At 40.3% G+C, this 18,368-nt stretch overlaps 3 protein-coding genes across 4 annotated transcripts; 2 read left to right on the top strand and 1 right to left on the bottom strand.

Annotated features, from left to right (window-relative positions):
• The first annotated feature begins 596 nt into the window (after positions 1–596).
• Positions 597–5,954, top strand: LOC111655786 (heterogeneous nuclear ribonucleoprotein U-like protein 2). The gene is made up of 11 exons (XM_023407300.2): positions 597–1,229; positions 1,458–1,534; positions 1,658–1,882; positions 2,015–2,127; positions 2,228–2,494; positions 3,068–3,190; positions 3,310–3,411; positions 3,735–3,903; positions 4,657–4,884; positions 4,972–5,024; positions 5,784–5,954. The coding sequence occupies exons 1-11, from the start codon at positions 736–738 to the stop codon at positions 5,859–5,861; spliced, it is 1,929 nt and encodes a 642-aa protein (XP_023263068.1). The 5' UTR covers positions 597–735; the 3' UTR covers positions 5,862–5,954.
• A 93-nt stretch (positions 5,955–6,047) lies between these two features.
• nudt22 (nudix (nucleoside diphosphate linked moiety X)-type motif 22) lies at positions 6,048–10,294 on the bottom strand. Its single transcript, XM_023407301.2, has 7 exons — positions 10,237–10,294; positions 9,488–9,658; positions 8,294–8,999; positions 8,120–8,218; positions 7,360–7,457; positions 6,526–6,619; positions 6,048–6,375 (listed from the first exon to the last, which is right to left on the bottom strand). Exons 2-7 carry the CDS (start codon positions 9,574–9,576, stop codon positions 6,229–6,231), a joined length of 1,233 nt encoding a protein of 410 aa, XP_023263069.1. The 5' UTR covers positions 9,577–9,658; positions 10,237–10,294; the 3' UTR covers positions 6,048–6,228.
• A 1,572-nt stretch (positions 10,295–11,866) lies between these two features.
• On the top strand, positions 11,867–17,680 carry dnajc4 (DnaJ (Hsp40) homolog, subfamily C, member 4). Of its 2 annotated transcripts, none has more exons than XM_023407304.2 (8): positions 11,867–11,940; positions 12,468–12,529; positions 13,153–13,274; positions 13,440–13,530; positions 13,936–14,117; positions 14,810–14,986; positions 16,160–16,246; positions 16,374–17,680. In XM_023407304.2, exons 3-8 carry the CDS (start codon positions 13,183–13,185, stop codon positions 16,468–16,470), a joined length of 726 nt encoding a protein of 241 aa, XP_023263072.1. In that variant the 5' UTR covers positions 11,867–11,940; positions 12,468–12,529; positions 13,153–13,182; the 3' UTR covers positions 16,471–17,680. The 2 variants fall into 2 exon arrangements, with proteins under 2 accessions (XP_023263072.1, XP_087030394.1); XM_087174268.1 differs by having other exon boundaries at positions 13,394–13,530.
• The last annotated feature ends 688 nt before the right edge of the window (positions 17,681–18,368 follow it).

Raw genomic sequence — 18,368 nt, 5'->3', positions numbered from 1 at the left:
ATTATTTACATTATTGATTAATCTGCCAATTATTTCCTCGATTAATGGTTTGATCTAAATTTTAAAAAATTGTGAAAAACGCCTATCACAACCTCCCAAAGTCCAAGGAAATAATGAAAACATCCATTAAAAGTTCCCAAAGCCAAAGGTGACATTGCATTTTGTCCAAATAACAGTCAGGAACCCAAAGAAATTCAGCATGCAGTGTTTTAATAAAATCTTGTATTATCAGCAAAATGTACTTAAAGTATTAAGATTAAAAGTAAATAATTCTGACTTGCCCCACTGTTTTATCCTGTCCCATGCCCCATCCCTCCACCAAATTTGGTGCAAATTATTTCAGTGCTTTTTGTTTAATCCTGCTGACAAATAAACAGACACAGGTGACGACATCACCTCCTTTTAAGTCTTGCAGCTTTAATGAAATTAAAAAGAAAAAGATAGTCAGAAAGCCTAAAAAAAGGGGATCCTCGTGATTCAACGAAAGGTGTAGTATCATTTCTTTCCATTGGTGGCAGTAACGAGTCCTGTGAGTGTTTAACCTGCCAGTAATTATAAGCGTGAAGTAAAGTGTTCCGAATCCAAGCGGCCAATCACAAACCGAGGCACCATATTGAACTGTTGTTTTGATCCGAACATTTACTCTTTTACTACAGTTTTCTGGGGGATTGTTTTCACTTAAAGAAGTCACAACTTGAATAAGAGAACAACTGAATCCATTGCCACACGGCAACAATGAAGCTAACGGATATCAAAAAGTTAAAAGTGGCGGAGCTACGGTTCAGACTTCAAGAAGTTGGGCTGGACAGTAAAGGACTGAAAGCTGAGCTGGTTGGCCGGCTGTGGTCTGCTTTAGAGAGCGGACACACCGGGGGACACGGTGAAACACAGGTAACACTACAACGTGTCAGCTCACCGACACCTTCAGCAGCGACGGAGACGGTGGAGGCACGCGCTCAGTCCCCGTCACCACCGACTGAAGCGGGTGTCATTGCCCCATGTAGTCCAGACAGCACCAAGGAGTACACAGACGCCGGTACACAGACTGAGACTGATGCCGGTGTAACTACACTACAACACTGCTCGGAGTTTGTGTCAGAGCCTGTGAGGGGGAGCCAGGCTGAGGGGGGAGAGGTGGATGGTCCCGGAGATGACAGAGCTCTGTCATCAGAGGAGACGGGCAGGGGAAGAGCTTACTACGAGTTCAAAGAGGAGATGCGATATAAAAGGTAATGCAAGCTGCACAGTAGTTAATAGTATTGTGAGAAAGCAGCTGCAGAGGAGATGAAGGCTTCAGGTTCAGATTACAAGTACATTCTGTGCCCAAATTTTAGAAAAGAAATTGTGAAACTTTCCTAAACTTGGGCTGTGAATATCTCATGAGAGAGTTTTTATATCTTTCTATGAAATGGGTATTATAAAACAGCATGCCTCATGGTGTATCTCCTCTCAACCAGAGCCAAGTCACCACAACCTCCAGTGGACAGAGAAGAAGTACAGGAGAAGGATGAAGATAAAGTTAGACTAGATCCATGTGAGTCTTTGGAGAACACCCACCACCTTCCTGGTGGAGAAAAATGAAATATGTAGTTTCTTGGGGAAAAAAATTAAAGCAATAACAGCAGTATTTTGAATCTTTCTTTTTTGTTTCTCACAGATGACAGTCACATCCATTTTGAGGTGGGTCCTGATGGATCCTGTGGGCAGCCACGGTTCTGGGCTCAGTTCCCTTCACTGTGGTCAGGCTCCAGGCTCACCCATGGGGTGCTGCAGGGTAGGGTGAGCTTTGAGGTCAGGCTGGACAGGAAGTTGGAACAAGAGGTCATGGAACCCTGTGGTCTGAGAGTCGGCTGGTCGGTGGCCGACACCTCTCTGCTGCTGGGTGAGGAGGATTTCATTCTCTTTCTCAGGATAAGTCCGTTGAACTGAGGCCCCATTTCTGGAGTTGTTTTTGTTCTTGTTAATATCTCGTTAATGGTAACATGCTCTTGGTTTTCAATCTGTCTCACACCAGGTGAAGATGATCTCTCTTTTGCTTATGATGGGTGCAGTAAAAAAGTATCAGATGGAAAGGAAGAGGAGTTTGGAGAACCGTTCTCAGAGGGGGATATCATTGGCTGTTACGCTGTGAGTTACACTTTTCTCTCTATAATCTCTGTAATACAATTGTAGGGTGAGTTTCTCTGATCTAAGTGTGTGTGTGTTTGTGTGTTTTATACCCCCACAGTCTTTCTCCACAGATGGTGCTGTTCAGCTCTCATTCCATAAGAACGGTCGTTTCATGGGTGTGGCCTTCTCCCTGGGCGCCTCTGTGCTGCAGGGTCGTGCTCTCATCCCTCACGTCTTCTGTAAGAGCTGTTCAGTCAGACTGCTCCTGGACCCCACCACTCCTCCCTGGTACCCTGGGCCTCCAGGTTTTACACCGCTGGCAGCTCTACCAGCTGGGCAGAGGGTACGCTCAACATTGGCCCCTTCTTCCCGAACACATTGTGAGGTGAGAGATGGGTTAATAGTTGGGTTTCCATGCAAGGATTTTTTTTTTTTTTTTTTTTACAAATTTAATTAAAATGTCAATACTTATACAAAAGACACATATAAATGCATCCGCCCTGTTCAGCCTTTTGAAAACAAAACATTAACATAAACAAAACAAAGGAGAAGGTAAAGTGATCAGGGTGATAAAAAGTAAAGTTTGTAAGGTTTCAAACAATTTGGTTTAATCAACAGATAACTGGACATGAGTTCAGCAGATTCTCAGATTAACAGTTGAGTTTTGTAGTGAAATGAGCTCCAAGATAATTTCTATCTATTGGAGACTCAGAAGGATGATCAGGGAAACAAGTGGAACAAGTTGTGTAATGGATGTGTGTGTAAGGTCCACCAAAAGGATTTCTGAAGGATGAAAATATTCTGTTGCTGTAAAAGGTTTCTCCAAAGTATTTTTATGTGTATTATGGAAAGGCAGAATGGCACAATATGACCAAAATTCACATTATCACATTAAGGAATTTTTATTTGTGTGCACAGTACAGCCTGTAAACATTGATGTTTCTCTTCTTCCCTCCAGGTTTTGTTGATGGTGGGTCTTCCTGGTTCTGGGAAGAGCCACTGGGCCAGGACTCACATGAAGCAGCATCCAGAGAAACAGTACAGGCTTCTGGGTACAGAGGAGCTGCTCGCATGTATGATTGTCAGTCAAACCTCTTGTCTCTCTATTCATGTTTTATATCCACATTCAAAGATCATGTTCAACCTTTGATCAACTGATCCAAATACATTGTGTGTGTGTGTGTGTGTGTGTGTGTGAAGAGTGGTGGACAGAGGGACAGCAGGCAGCGGCAGGCCTCTCAGTGTCTAACTGATTTAATCAAGTTGGCTGCTCAGACTCCTGGTAACTACATCCTGGACCAGGTAACCCTTCGCTTCGAAACATGTATCAGTTTAACTCTGAAAACTCTGTTAATTCACATTGTTGTCTTGTGAAACTGACCTGTATGTATCTACTTATTATCATCATACCATTTTCTTAATTTCGTACCTCAAAGCACCTGAATGTCAGCTACTGTGTCACATGACTATGAAAGTGACATCACTGTGCATGTCCTCATAAGCATGTGGAATTAAAGCACTGAAACATGTTTGGACATAACAGCAGTAGGTTAATTCAGGCCAGCCATTATGTTGTACTCTGCCCCCTCAGTTATTTTACCCTCCTCTCTTTATCGTCTCTCCAGTGCAACATCCTCTTCTCGGCGCGCCGTCACAAGCTGCAGCTGTTCACAGGCTTCAGGCGGCGGGTGGTGGTGGTTTTTCCATCTGCAGACGAGTGGAAAAAACGACTGTCACACCAGCAGACGAGTGATGAGGAGCAGATCCCAGAGACGGCCATGCTTAAACTCCAAGGTCTGACTTGTGCACGTTTTATTGGAAATTTAACATCTAAGTGATTAATGAGAGGATGGCTCATTGCAGAACTGTGAAGTGAGGTAATCGTCTGTTGGCAGTTGATTGAAAGTCTTTTCCATTAGGTATGGAAACTTTTCTCCTGTTTCTCTGTTGCTTTCTCTCCGTGTGAAGTGGGTTAAATGAGGAAATGATGTTTAATGATGACAGACCAAGAACTGATACTTAACTTTATTAGGTACTTATGTAATTCTGTGTAATTTAGTGACTGGACAGAGGTGGATTAGCCTGATAATCAGACTGAATTACTGATTCATTTTCCAGACTATCTGTAGTTCTCAAAAAGTCTTCAAAAGCTTTGAATTTGATTTCCTTAAAAAAGCCCTAGAAATTATTAAAAGGTCTTTTAATTTAATTTACAAAAGTCTTTACAGTGCTCATCAACACTGGCCCCTTCTTTCCAAGCACATTGTGAGGTGAGAGATGGGCTTAGTAGCTGGCTTTCCATGCAAAGTATGTTCTATGTGATATTAAAAAGTCAGTTAAATTTTACTCTGAGAATCTTGCAGAAACCCTAGTTTTCACTGAATTATTCTATTATTTATTAGTCTATTTAGAGAGAGTGGAACTGCACTACAGACTGGAGCCTCTGGTAACGCAGACAATTAGACACAAACCTGAAACAGCTCAAATGAGTTCACTGCAGGCTAAGAATTACGCTCTGTGTAAATGCCTCTTCAATTGTGACTCCAGTGAGCTGCAGTCTTCCAGAGCAGCAGACTGACCTGCTGGAGGAGCTGCAGTATGTCGAGCTGCCTCAGGAACAGGCACAGACACTGCTGCAGGAGTACAAAGACTGTGCTCGCAGGCTGCTCCCCCCCATCCCCAAACAGGAGAAGAAGAAACCCAGACTTCACAAGAAAAGACCCCACCCTTACGGCCCTCCACCATCGCATAGGATCCAGGGGACTCAGATAAATGGTCAGCATGAAAAATGATGGACAGTCTTTTGGGAGACTTGGTATTTTAAGATGATAGTTGACGTGATTTTCATTTCTGCCTTTGTAGGGTGGAATGACCCAAGACTCAACATGCAGTCATGGAAACAGCACCCAAGATATGTGAGTACCCTGCAGCAACACAATGCACCAAACAAGCCAAACGTCTCGGTAACATCATTTCTCTTTGGGGGTTAAACCTGTGTTGGACAAAATCACGTGGTCTCTTAAACATCATTGCTTCTTCCTGTGTCACTGCATCTGTTTCACTTGCAATGTATACTGTTCAGAATTCAGCAGGTGACAAATATGAAAGCTCATTACAGAACAGTAACCCAGCTGAACAGTGATGTCTGTGGGGATTATGGTAATATAATCAATAAATAAAATAAACAAAGGTTTATCCTTTTACTCAGGTTTTACTCAAATCAAACCGTCACTACAACTAGGGTCAACTATTAGAATGCTAATCATTTACATAACAGAGGAAACTATTCAGTGAAGTCTTTACAGCCTCTTTCCCCATTAAACAGAATCAAACACAATTTAACTTTGATGCTCACATGTCGATTGGATTGTGTAAAAACACACGAGGGGTTACAAGCTCATTTTGCTTATAATGATCAGGGCTATTGATATGTTGATTGACAGAGAGATAGACCAATGAGTTTGTGTACAAGTTTCACAGCAGTGAGTAGACTGATTAATTAGGTTAATTACCATTTCTTCTTTATTATGTAGTCAGTTGCCAGTTTATAAGGTACGCCTAGCTGTATCTGGTTTGTTGAGTCCGTTCTGAACCTCAACTCAGCTTGTGAGACGTTTAGTGACACAGCAACAGCCTGTTGTTGACATTGTCCTTTTGTGTCATTTACATTTCAGTGGAACGAGGCTCATCAGGACCAGAGCTACAACTACAACAGAGACTTTGGTTACAGTGGTTATGAGGGTTACTGGTGAAGAAACCGATGCTGCTGCATTACCTGTGTTTACAAGGACAAGTCTATTGATCAGTCATTTCATTTAAAAATAAAGAGCTGGTTAAATCATCAAGAGGACTACAGAATGTGTGTTGTACTTCCTGCTTTGACCAGTCAATGATAATCAGTGTTGTAGTATTTAATAATTTTAACAATAAAAAACAGGTCACTCTTTTAGGATTTTTATTCAAAACATTTAAAAAACTTTATAATTTGTTTTTAATGTACAAATGATTAAAAATATACAGTATTTTTGCACAGTTTTAACAGCAGTATTGGTCAGGAAGTGCTTAAAATGTTAATAAATCCCTGAACACTAATGAAAAAGTCTGTGGTTGTACACTGGATCAATTGTGCGTCAGCTGAGCGTCATGTCGACTGCACCGGTCTCGCTCTGCGTCAGGTTTCACTGTCTGATAAAGCAGCACTGCTCCTTTAGCTGAAGGACAGAGCTCCAACCACAGAGGGCTGCTCCTGTCCAGCTGCAGCACCTCCTGTAAAAACACAGACAACAAAAATGTCAACTACTACTATGGTGTGAAACTGAAACTGTACTCTCCTCCTAATGCAGCTGCCAAAACAAGAAAGCTCATTCTGGAGTTGCTGTGCAGACATTTACACATCTGTTACTTCAGTTTACTTACTGTTCTGCTGAGGAAGACGATGTCTGTGGACTCATGGGCCTCTGCTCCTCCTTTCCAGTACAACTTTCTGACTTCGTCTGATGTCAGTGAGCAACTGAGGACACGCAGATACAACTGACTCAGTATTGCATTGCACTGATATCAAGTTGATGGGTAAAGATTCTGACATTACTTTAATAATAGGTACAGCTGCATTTTTGACACTTAATTCTAACCAGATGGTGTGTTACAGGCCAGAAGGCAAGATTACTCATATTATACTCATATTTTCATATTATACACCCCTAAGTAGAAATACATTTGCTCACAACCTCCTTTTAACATTTGTTTATTTGACAGGAAAATTTCTACGGTGGCCCTGAGATTAAAAACATTGGAGAAAACAGTAACAGCAACAGAACAAAAACACAACAATAAAAGTGAGAACAACATTACACAAAAAGGATTTGGTAGAAACAATAATCCTTGCTCATGACTGGACAGAACCTGAGTCATTTCAGAGTTTACTCCTTTAATTGTTTGGTTAAATGTGCTTTCTTAAAGTATGTTGTTTCCTGTTGTGTTTTCTAAAATGCTGTTTTGTTTTCTAATTTATTATGTTTTCTAAAAAGTTGCACATTCGGTTTTGTTGTTCTGCCTTCTGAAATGTCATTGTTGCTGCTGTGTTTTCTATTTTGTTTCTGTGTTTTGTTCCAAACTTTGTTGTGTTTTGCACCCCGGGGCCACTGTACAATACAGATTATACTCACGGTTCCACTGTGAGGAAACACTTTCACCTTAAGTGAAAACAGTGCTACAGTTCGCCATCAGGATTAAAATGGGAGGAACAAGTACCTGACGTAGAACTCAGCACTTGGTCTTCCAGCACTGGTGTGATTCAGAGCGACACCCATCAGGACAGGCTCTCCGAGGCAGCTCAGAGGAACATTCACCTGGAGGATGACGGAGGGAAGTGAGAAGTGAAATGTCCAACACTTCATTTCCAAAGACTTTCTAAAGTGAATATCATGACTTTAGTCTTGGCTTTCTCTTCAAATGCTGACAGAGCTCCTAAGGATTTTGGAAAAAGCTAATTCAGTGAATATTATTTTCCATTTTCTCTGTGTTAATTCAAGATCTGGTTGATTTATTAACGTTACGTAACATAACCGACATAGCAGAGACACTGTCGGGTATATGTGGTGACAGTGTTGAAATGGCTATTACCAAGTATTTGTAAATTCAGATTTTTGTTTTTATTCTGTCAAGTCATTTTGCCAAACTCTGCCTTTTGCAGAACTTCAGAGAAATATAAGAGGAGTGAATACTGCGTGATTGTAACCTCGCTTGTTAACCTCACTGTTTCACTTTTGTCTTGCAGGTGAGTCGGGCTCAGCTGGTCCCAGCCTATAAAATTATGGCAATCTCAGATTTACTCTGTCTGTCTTTGATGTGACATTAGATCTACTCGTTGTCCCTTTTATTTTATGCACATTGCAGCATTCACACATCCATGTCATCCTTAAATCCAGCCAGACAATAACTCCCTGCAGAGCTAAATATCAGCCCTGGATTAACAGGTTGGCAGTTGACTTCTTTTGGCAGACAAACCCACCTCATCTCTGATCTCGGCGCACACTGACCCGAACAGCTCCGAGACGACGGCCTCCCGCCTCTGCTGTATCATGACCATGCTGACCTCCTCACACACCGCCTGAAGAGAGCAGTGATGGTGTCAATAACACAACAATCATTCACATGACATTCATTTTTTCTTATTTAATTTCACCTTTGGCTCTGGGTGACCTCCAGGGATGTCCAGGAGCCCCCCTGCCTCTGCCACCCTCTGGCTCCTCCTGATCAACACCACCTGTCCGTCATCTGTACACAGGACGCCGCCCACACCCAAAGGCTGAGCCAGCAGCGCCAGAGAATCGCTGAACTCCGCCTCCCCACGCTGACGGAGCTCTGCCACCCTGCAAGACCAGTTGGTTCCCAGGTAGTCCTTGTAGCACGTAAGGCCAAGCCTCAGAGTGAGGAGTGGCCCTGTGTCTTCGTCGTGTGTGTTCTGATCAGAGTGGGAAGGAAGTTGAGCTGCTCTACAAATAGAGGAGTCTTGTTCCAATGAACTAGCTGCCTGTTGGATGACATCCCCCATATTTTCTGTCTGATTTATAGACGTGTTTCTAAGCTCCAAACTGTTTTGAGCACCATTATGCAGAGGATCCAAATCGCACAAATCCTCCTGTCTCTGTCTGACAGGTAATTTTCCTTCCTGATCCTCCACACAGACTACGGAGCATTCTTTGGATGATTGAGTGCAGGGCGGATGTTCAGAAGCAGCACAGGATGATGAGGGACACTCTAGGGAGGCCAAGCAGAAAGAGTGTAGCCTGAATTTGGCCCCATTGAAAAGCCACGGCTCCCTGGTCACTCGCTCTGTCCACACCTCCTCTATGTGAAGCTCTAGAGCTGGATCTGTCTGCCTGTTAAATCTGAGGAGGGGAAAATGGAAGATAAACAAACTCATCAGATTGCTGCAATTAAATTTTATCCCCCTCCAACTTCCATGTTGAACTGATTGTATATAATGCAATTCTGCAACAGTTAATATGTAAATCAAGAGAAAATTATTCTGCAACTATTTCTACAATCAAATAATGCAAAACATTTCTTGTTTCCAGGTTTTGGACTGTTGGTTAGACAAATCATCTGAAAATGGGAAATTATAACAAGCACTAGGGTTATCTGACATTTTATAGACAAAATGATTAATCAAGAAAAATAATCTACAGATTAACTGAGAATAAAAATAACTGTTGTAGCCCGAACATAATATGTGAGGTATAGTGTCTATGAGCTGTTTTGCACCTTCTTTCCTTTCCCTAATACAGCCGCTCCTCACTGACTGAGTGTCACTAATGATCAAAAAGTTACACTTGACTTTGTTTGAACCCAGTCCAGAGGCCTTGAGTTATTTTACCTTTCACAAAGCTCCACTTTTACTTGGGACTCCAGCAGCCCCCTCCAGTCTGCGCAGTGCAGCAGCAAAGAAACCTCAGGGTCCATCATCTCTGCAGATTATCATCAAAGTCTTCGCTTATCTCCTCACTCCTAGCATTGCACTTTTAATAGTTTCACTTCTGGAGGTTCCCTTATGAAGATGACACACAGAAAATATAAATAAATTTACTTCATCAGAGAGCACATGTAAAAAGCACAATCTGTTGTGATCAGCAACCAACAGACACATATGGAAGTAACTTCAAAATAAAACAGGATGGTGTTGCAAGCAGTGCAGAAATCTTGGACATTTCAACATTTACTGGAGCGGCAGAATGTGGTTAACTGCTTATTTTACCTTTAAAAAAAAAAGATAGTTCAAACAGCTTTGTGGGAGAAGAAGTGTTTAGTTTTGTGAAAAGATCCAACATGTGACAAAAGTGAAATGAGAGACACCTCACGTTATCGCACCGGTGACAGTGACAGTGCTGGCGCTGTTTGTTAGAGTTGCTTGAATTAGTCTAAATGTTGTAAACTTTAGGACTGTTACCTGATCACAGACAACTTCGATTAATTCATCCTGGACCTTAGCGTTGACAGAGAAACCCCAGACTATCATTATGTAAACCCGCCAGTCTTTAGTCGCGTGCATCATTACAGAAGTAGTTTAGACAGCGATTATCAACGGTCAGATTTTGACATAAAAGCTGAAAGAAATGTTTTACTCACCTTCCTGGGTGGAAGTATTCGCAAAACAACGGAGCAGTTTCTTCCTCTTTTTTGGCAGATTGCACGGTGTGATACTTATCACCACCTAGTGACAAAGAGCACGAACTGCAGCGGTGGAAGACATTCAGATCATTTACTGAAGTAACACATCAGTTTACAACATTTAAAATGATCTTCACTTCAACCAGCATTAACATGATACTTTACATTAATGCAACAGTGATGATAATATAATAATATAACGCATAATACTCACTAGGGCCATTTTTCTGTATCGGGTACATTTAGTTTTAATACTTTAAGTACATCTCTTTTTATATACAGTCTATGGTAGAGCCCTGCTAACAAAGGAAAGTTCAGGAGGCAACGAACGTTCCGCGAGCGGGAACTTGGGATTTTTATACAGATCTTGTATTTACTGTTGAGTTTTATTTACAACAAATTTCAGGTTTTGTAAATTCTTCATTTTGGATGTAAAAATCTTAATTTGTAAACCAACTAACTAAAGCTGCCAGTTGAATGTAGTGCAATAAAAAAGTAGCCTAATGAGTGTCTCTTTGAAATATAGTGGAGTAGAAGTATAAAGCAGCATAAAATGTAAACCTTAATTATTGTGCACGTGTATTTTAATAATAAGATTACCATATAAATGTGTGTTGTACATTAACTGGTGTAATAGTATTTGAGTTTATCATATTATTCACTTCTATTAGATAAACATGTCTTGCTAAGAGAGCAGAATAAAGCTGTGTCAACTGTCCTGCCATGTCGGTGGTGATTGTAGAAGACAGTTCAAAAAAATTCTAGCCCGCTTGTCACCCACAGTCCGGAGGGGACGGAGAAAGCTACCATCCAAGATATTGGGGTTACACTTGGGTAAATGTAGTAGTTACATCCCACCTCTGCGTCTGTGTAAAATGTAAATTAATATGCATATAGCACCAGTCAAAAGTTTTGACACGTGAATGAGAAAGTGCGACCAAACTTTTGACTATTTTAGAAACGGTGCATGTGTTATGTTCAATTCAAGGTATACTGTTTTTTTTTTTTTTAGGACTTGGCATAAATCACACTCTATAGGTGAACACGGCAACCACAGGGTTAAAACCCTGGAAAAACTTTTGTTAAAATTTTGTTAATTTCTGAGTGGAAAGAAGTAAACCCTGCTGCAAACAGATATTAAAAATGAGCTTTCACTTCATTCCCATCCCTCCACATCCGTGCAATGTGTGCTGTGCTACTGGCTATCTATGCATAACATTTTTTATTTTTTCAAGTTCACGAAACAAAAAGTAACAGTGCACTAGTATTTGAAGAAAAGCTCATTCTACGTATGTTTGCTGCAGAGGCTGTATTTTCATCTGTTCACTTGGAAATCAACAAAATATGTCATTTGAGTCCAAACTTTTGCTTTTGTAATCTTTGACAAAGACAGTAATTAAACATAATTAAAAATAAATAAATAAATAAATAAATAAATAAATAAATAAATAAATATATATATTGAGATATACAGATATATTCGGATGAATATTGTGTTTTAGAGTTGTAGTTGTTTTGGTTAATGAACATTTATTTTATTTTTTATTTTATTTTGAAGGAAAGTCTCCCATCTTCCGGTTTAGTTTCCGCTAGCTTGAATCTGTTGAGTTTATGCAACGGTCTCGCTGCACAACTGTACTGTTGTGAAACTGAGCGTTTGTGGTATGTCACTCTTCTTCCTTTTAATGGTGGTTTTATACTTGAACCAGTATTGAATTAAGATCTTTGTTTGTTTTTTATATTTACCAGAACCATCACTTCTACCTTTATTAGATAATCATTAGCATTTAGCAATAACAGTAGCAGAGACTGACTTCAAGCTAACCCCGGCTAACACTAGCCTGTCCGTTCAGGTAGCAGAACAAAGTGTTCCTCCTGGAAATTCAAGAGGCCTGTCTACTTTTAACTTGACTACTTATATAATCAGTCAAGCCGGTCAAAGCCAGCAGCCAGTTTGTAGCCGTCGATAGCTAATGAAGGTGCTTTTTAATCTACAGTGTATAAAACTAACTAAAATTTTACAGGATGAACACGCCCCCAAAAACATAACTGCATGGTGTTAGATTGAATGAAAAGCTGTGTGTGTTATCTCTCAGCAGATTATGACAGAAGTAATTTTAGTTGGTTAGTGTTAAAGTCCTTCTTTTAAAAAATATTTCTCTCATCTTCTCATCTGTTGTGGTCCCCAGACAGGTCACATGTTAGCGGATGAGCTGCTGACTCCACATTTTCAATGGAAACACACTGAAAGGTATAGACAGCCTTTTTCTCCACCAACAGCTTACGTCTTTATTTAACTCTAATTTTATCAATATGTTTTCAAACAAACTGGTTGGGTTGACATGGTACAATGATATTTAATTGATATCTGCATTGACAATTGAATTCCACTTGTACACGGTTGGGAGATTTGCTTGAAACTATTTCAGTGACATGGCTTTGTTGCTAGCAGCCAAAATTTTTTAAAACATTTTCACACTGGACCGTATCCCCACTGTAATATAGCAAAACACAATCACTAATATAACAAATAATTTAATTATCTCTATGGTGACCTCTTGTCAATATGATAAAGTTAACAGGCAAGTCTAGAAAATATGAAAATGATCAGCCATTGTTTAAGCCCACTGCCTCCAACTTCAGAGTCATAAAACATCAGATTATATCCTTCCATATGAAGTACATCTCTAAGATTTGTATACTTCAAGTGCAACATAAACATATCAAAAAATGCACCTTGAGGCTTTTGTCTGGAATCTGCCCACTTAGTTGTTAATATTTTGGTTTAAATGTCCTTCTGCTTTTCCTATAATGTTCTGTCTTTGTAACAATGTAACTTTGCAATGTTAAAACAATATTAAATTCTATGCACAGGTCTGTGTGGAATCTTAGAAATTTTCCATCATGCAGTTGGAGGCTCAGCTGCGACTATGTCAGAGTTGCCTTTGGTGCTGCAAGAGCGGACTGCGTCTGCTCTCTCAGAGCTCTGCACACAGGTGTGTATGTGTGTGTGTGTGTGTGTGTGTGTGTGTGTGTGTGTGTGTGTGTGTGTTGAATTTAATCAGAATTCCTGAAACAACTGAGTGATTATGGTGATGTACTCTGCTTTGAACAGGTCCGAATGCATGTTTGGTTTTGAGTTACTTCCTTTCTCACCACAGAAAAGCTGTGAACTACTACGATCTTCTGGGAGTGAAATCTGATGCCACCTTGGAGGAAATTAAAAAAGCATTTTTTGACAAATCTAGGAAGGTATGGTTCTTGTTTGTTAACAAGCTGTGCATTTAATATAAAATTACTGGCCACTTGAGGGCAGCCTTTAACAGCCTGGTTTCTGCTTGTTAACTGTTCCCACAGTGGGCTTCCTGACTGTTTGTTTTCATGTTGTGGCTTCCAATGTAAATATGGATGTGACATGTGTATTTACCTTGTGGGTTGAGGCAACTCACCCTTCAGAGAAAAAAGCTTGGTTGTGAGTGCAAACCATATACAGTATGTGCATGCATTTGTTCAACAGAGGAAGTCAGAAGAGTTTTGTATGTTAATGCAAGTATCCATATCCGGATAAATTTATAAGAGCACCAGAGTATCCTTCGGTTGAATGGTTTTCTTTGTACATGTGATGATCACTGACCCACTCCTCCCATGTTACTGTAGCTGCACCCAGATAGCGACCCATCAAACCCAGCGCTGCACGGCCAGTTTGTGGAGCTGAACAAGGCCTACCGTGTGCTGAGCAAAGAGCCAAGTAGGAAAGAGTACGACTTCAAAATCAGACATAGATACAGTGGGGGCCAGACCTTCAGATCTTCCTTCAGTCACACCACCTACAGAACCAGGTGAAGATACAGACAATCTCTCAGTTTCCACACTCTGACACTGTTAGGGTGGAGAAGAAAAAATACCTTTTCTGATGTTCTTCTGAGAAGATGTATAATTCATTTCAAGACAATGAGCATGTGGCTTATGTTTGCTTATTGTAACACACTCACAGGACATGATATTCTTGAAAGTACTGCACAACTGAAACCTCCACCTCTGCAGAAACACAGAATGAAGAATTCGTCTTCATTTTGTAGAATCACTCTTTAGCAGATTGTGTGTTTTTGTTTAAATTGACTGTATTTCAGGGTAAACTACTTGAGATGTACTGTCTCGTTTTTGAGGGAAACCAGAAAATCTGTGAGTCTTTCAACAGTCAGGTGGAAGAATAAGAAGAAGTTATTTGTCCCTCACAGCGCAGTGGAAAAACACACAGTTCAAATCTAGTAAAAACATACAGAAAGAGTCCAAAACAAAAATATACAGATGGATACAGATATGTACATTGTATGGTTGCACAGCAAGTAGGATTGTGCAAAAATGTAGTTGTAAAATGCATAAAAGTATTTATTGGTAATACTTTAACCGAGTCTTTCAGGCTCGCCACAAGAATTCTTCAGTATAGTCTGTTTTTTACTTTGTACCGTCTGTCCCTCCTCTGTGTTTAATGTCACCAATCACGATCCCTCTTCAACTACTTCATCCTCAGTGCCAACAACCAGGACAACAATTATTATTGGGAGCAGTTTCATCAGTCTCATCAGTCTCATACTGCTCAGATAACGCCAGAGGAGAGGCAGAAGAAGAGGAGGAGGAACTTCCGCCTGGTGGGCTACTGTGTCTTAACCATGGTGCTCAGCATAGGAGCCCACGTAGTCTTCTTCAGGTAAAAACCCTACACAATGTGGTACGCACCATGTTTTCATTATTTTATAAACAGAGATGATTAGTTTTCAAAGATGAATATCACAAAATACAAGATTAGTCAGAAATAATGTAACATTAAAGTATGTAATAATCGTTCTTGAACTTGAACAAATTATGAGAATTACACATCAGATAGATAAATCCTTGTAACAACTGAGAGGCCATCTGACCTTTGAGAGTCATGGGTTTTCATGGACTGCTGACATAATAGTCCTATGCTTAAAATGTGAATATTTACTTTTTCAAAAATGGTGCAAGCACACATTTTTATTTTGTGTGCACAAACAAAATGACATCTTCCCTACAGAAGTCAGAAATGCGATACACCATCATAATATCTGTTTAATCAGACGCCCAATCTGCCCATTTAATGCGAAATGTGCAGGTATTACAGAAGTGTACAGAATAGGCTGCACAACGGTGTTAATACGTACAGCAGCTTCACAGAATGAACTGGTAACAGTAACAATCACTTCACCATGGACTGTCAGAAACATTTATTTTGTTTGTCTGGTTGGTCATTACGAGGTCGGTAGGTCTATCTTTTTGCCGTATGCTGCTTCTCCTGTGAGGTCCCTGTGTGCGTGTATATGTTTGTGCATGTGTGAATTTCTATGTGGGTCTGTGATAAGGGTCCCCTATTGGGTCCCCTTTGTTTTAGCCCCAATCAGCTGAGCACAGTGTAGAAAGCACACGATGCAGTTGTTACGTTTCATTGTGAATATTAAAGAATCAGCAGCGGCACTCATAATGGATGGATATAGGAGAAACACTACAACCCCTTCATCTTATTTCCTTAATGTATGTTTCCCCCTTACTGCACTCCTGACTTTTCCTTGCTGCACATTCACACCCAGATGAATGAGATTGTTTGTGGACACGTCCCTCTGCCATGTGTCTTCACACAACCTCAGGGCTTGTGTCATCGTATTTGTTTTCACACACTGACTCTGTGCCAGTTCTGTTTGTAGAGATTCACTTCTTTATGGTCTGAAGAGCTGTTATAACAGCTGTACAAACTCATAAATACAACTGAGCATACAGAGCGCCTGCTGAGCTCTGAGTTTTTAGGTTAAGCAAAGTTATTCTGTTAAGATTGTTGTAAATCAAATGTCTCTCTCGACTCTTTCAGTAAATTGGAAGACATTCACACTAACTTCATGGACGAGAAAGATAGAATCATCACAGAAATCTATAATGACTCCAAAGAGAGAGCCAAGTAAGTCCTCCAAATGTTTTCTCTTCTCTTTCATGGCACATTTGTCTGGTAACAGTACATTTGTTTGAGCTTTGTGATGCCTGAATATGAAGCTGAGCCTGAAGGTGTCTTCTCTGCTGTTTTCCAGGATCAACGGTTTTAAGAAACAGACAGAAATCCTTCGGCACAAACATGCAGAGTTCCTGGAGAAATACAAAAACCAGAATAATGGAGAGGACAAGTAGGAGTCTCCAACTGTGCTCTATGATGAGGGAGTTTGAACTGTCAGCAGGTGGAAGGTGGCAGAGTGAATGTGGTATGAGTTTTAGGATTTAAAGGTTTTTCTGGCGTATTTAAACATGACAAAGAACCACAGTCTGTCTTCAGATGTGATACTGAGAAGCTGAAGGTGGACAAGAGCGTGGGTGTGATGTAGGAGGATTTCATTTGGTCACAGAGGTGTGAACGCCTGACCAGGCTGAGCTATATATCAGCTTGGACTGAACCATTTGTAGTTAATAGCATCGATTGTACTGTTGGAAGAATGTTCTCAGACCTTGTCCTCTGTTTGTCCAATGGAGCCACAATGAACACTATCAAATTACCTCTAATGAACTCACAGGACCATGTTATTTATTGTTCTCAGCCTCATGTCTGTGTTAGTGGTACACAGCATGCAGGGCTCACAGATAACAGTGACTAATGGCACATGACGGCGAACATGTGTAATTGATTGTAACACCAATACATTTCTTGGTGCTAAAAGAAACTGATACTGATTAAAATCATGTCTTGGGTTGCACACAAGAGGACACAGTTTAATGTTCTCCTGGGTTTTATGAGCCTCACTGGTTTAGGGGGACAGTTGTGAAGGGTGCTTTATAACACATGCAAAGTATTTTAAGCATTCATCTTCTTCCAGGTTATGTGACAGAAATATGAAAAGCTACTTGGCCTGAATTTTGGGACATTGCTGCCCAGCTCCTCATGATAAAAGTACGCATGTGATTGAGACAAAAATTATAATTGATCAATATTATGACTTGAAGAGCGACACTGCGTCGTTCAATTGTAGACAAATAATATTAATAACAGTACTGAGATTATGAAAATGTACAAATTGAATGAAAGTTATTTCAACCTCCATAGCCAACATTTACCATTTGGCCTTTTAGTTTTTAGATATTAAAGTGTGTTATGTTCCTGTTCTTGACTGCCTTGTCTGTTCCCTGGGGGGATGTCAGTGAGAAATGATTAAAAGATCAACTTTTTCTCATCAGTCATTACTTCCTGTTACGGTTTGTTCCATCTCTCATTCTCTCATGCTTTGGTTTTGAGATACAGAACAGTCTGCGGTTGTTCCGTTCCAAACTTAATGTATTCCTTTACATTTTTGCTTATTTTCTTCCAATAAATTTAAGGTTATTTTGGGGAAATAAACATGATCGTAACATCTTTGTATGGTGAAATTTGTTAACTGCATGGCAGCATTAACGAAAGGCTTCAACATCCAGCTGTAGACAGATCTTTTAATGAGCAACCACACAGAAAAGATAATTATTTATCTGCTTTGCTTTAGAATTCAAATGTTTATTTTCCATTATCTCAGTGGTCAGGATTTGAGAATGTGAATTTGAATAGCTCTTTTAAACCTCTAAACTCACATCTGGAGCTGCAGATGTGATTCTCTGAAAACTGGCTCTGCTGATACAGAACATATCTTGTTTATTTACATATTTAAATTCACATGAAAGCTGTGATTCATGTTGGTTATGAAGCAATTCAGAAATTTTCCCTGCATACATGGCATTTGTTTGCAAATGACATGGAAGAAAACGCTCAGTTTATAGTTGTTTTTTTTTTTTTAAAGAGAGTATGGACTGAACTTAAAAAGTCCTAGACATGTGTGCAAACTGTTTATTGCCTTTTTCCTTCTCACAGTGAGTCTTGTCTTCTTGTCACCAACGGCCCCTGTCCTGAGACTTCAGCAGGAGATAACTTATCCCCGCATAGCATACAGACACCCTCACCCTCATGTGGCGTGTGAGTGCCCTGTCATAACCCAAACACACCATAATGACTGAGACTCTGGTGTCAGCATGCCTACACACACACACACACACACCCACACACACCCTGGTGG

Source organism: Seriola lalandi, unplaced genomic scaffold (genome assembly GCF_002814215.2).
Source record: "Seriola lalandi dorsalis isolate HSWRI2012SDOR001 ecotype SW California unplaced genomic scaffold, Sedor1 jcf7180002054333, whole genome shotgun sequence".
Classification (NCBI taxonomy): Eukaryota; Metazoa; Chordata; class Actinopteri; order Carangiformes; family Carangidae; genus Seriola; species Seriola lalandi.
The sequence above is the reverse complement of the archived record's forward strand: the minus strand, read 5'-3'. Positions and strand labels throughout refer to the sequence as shown.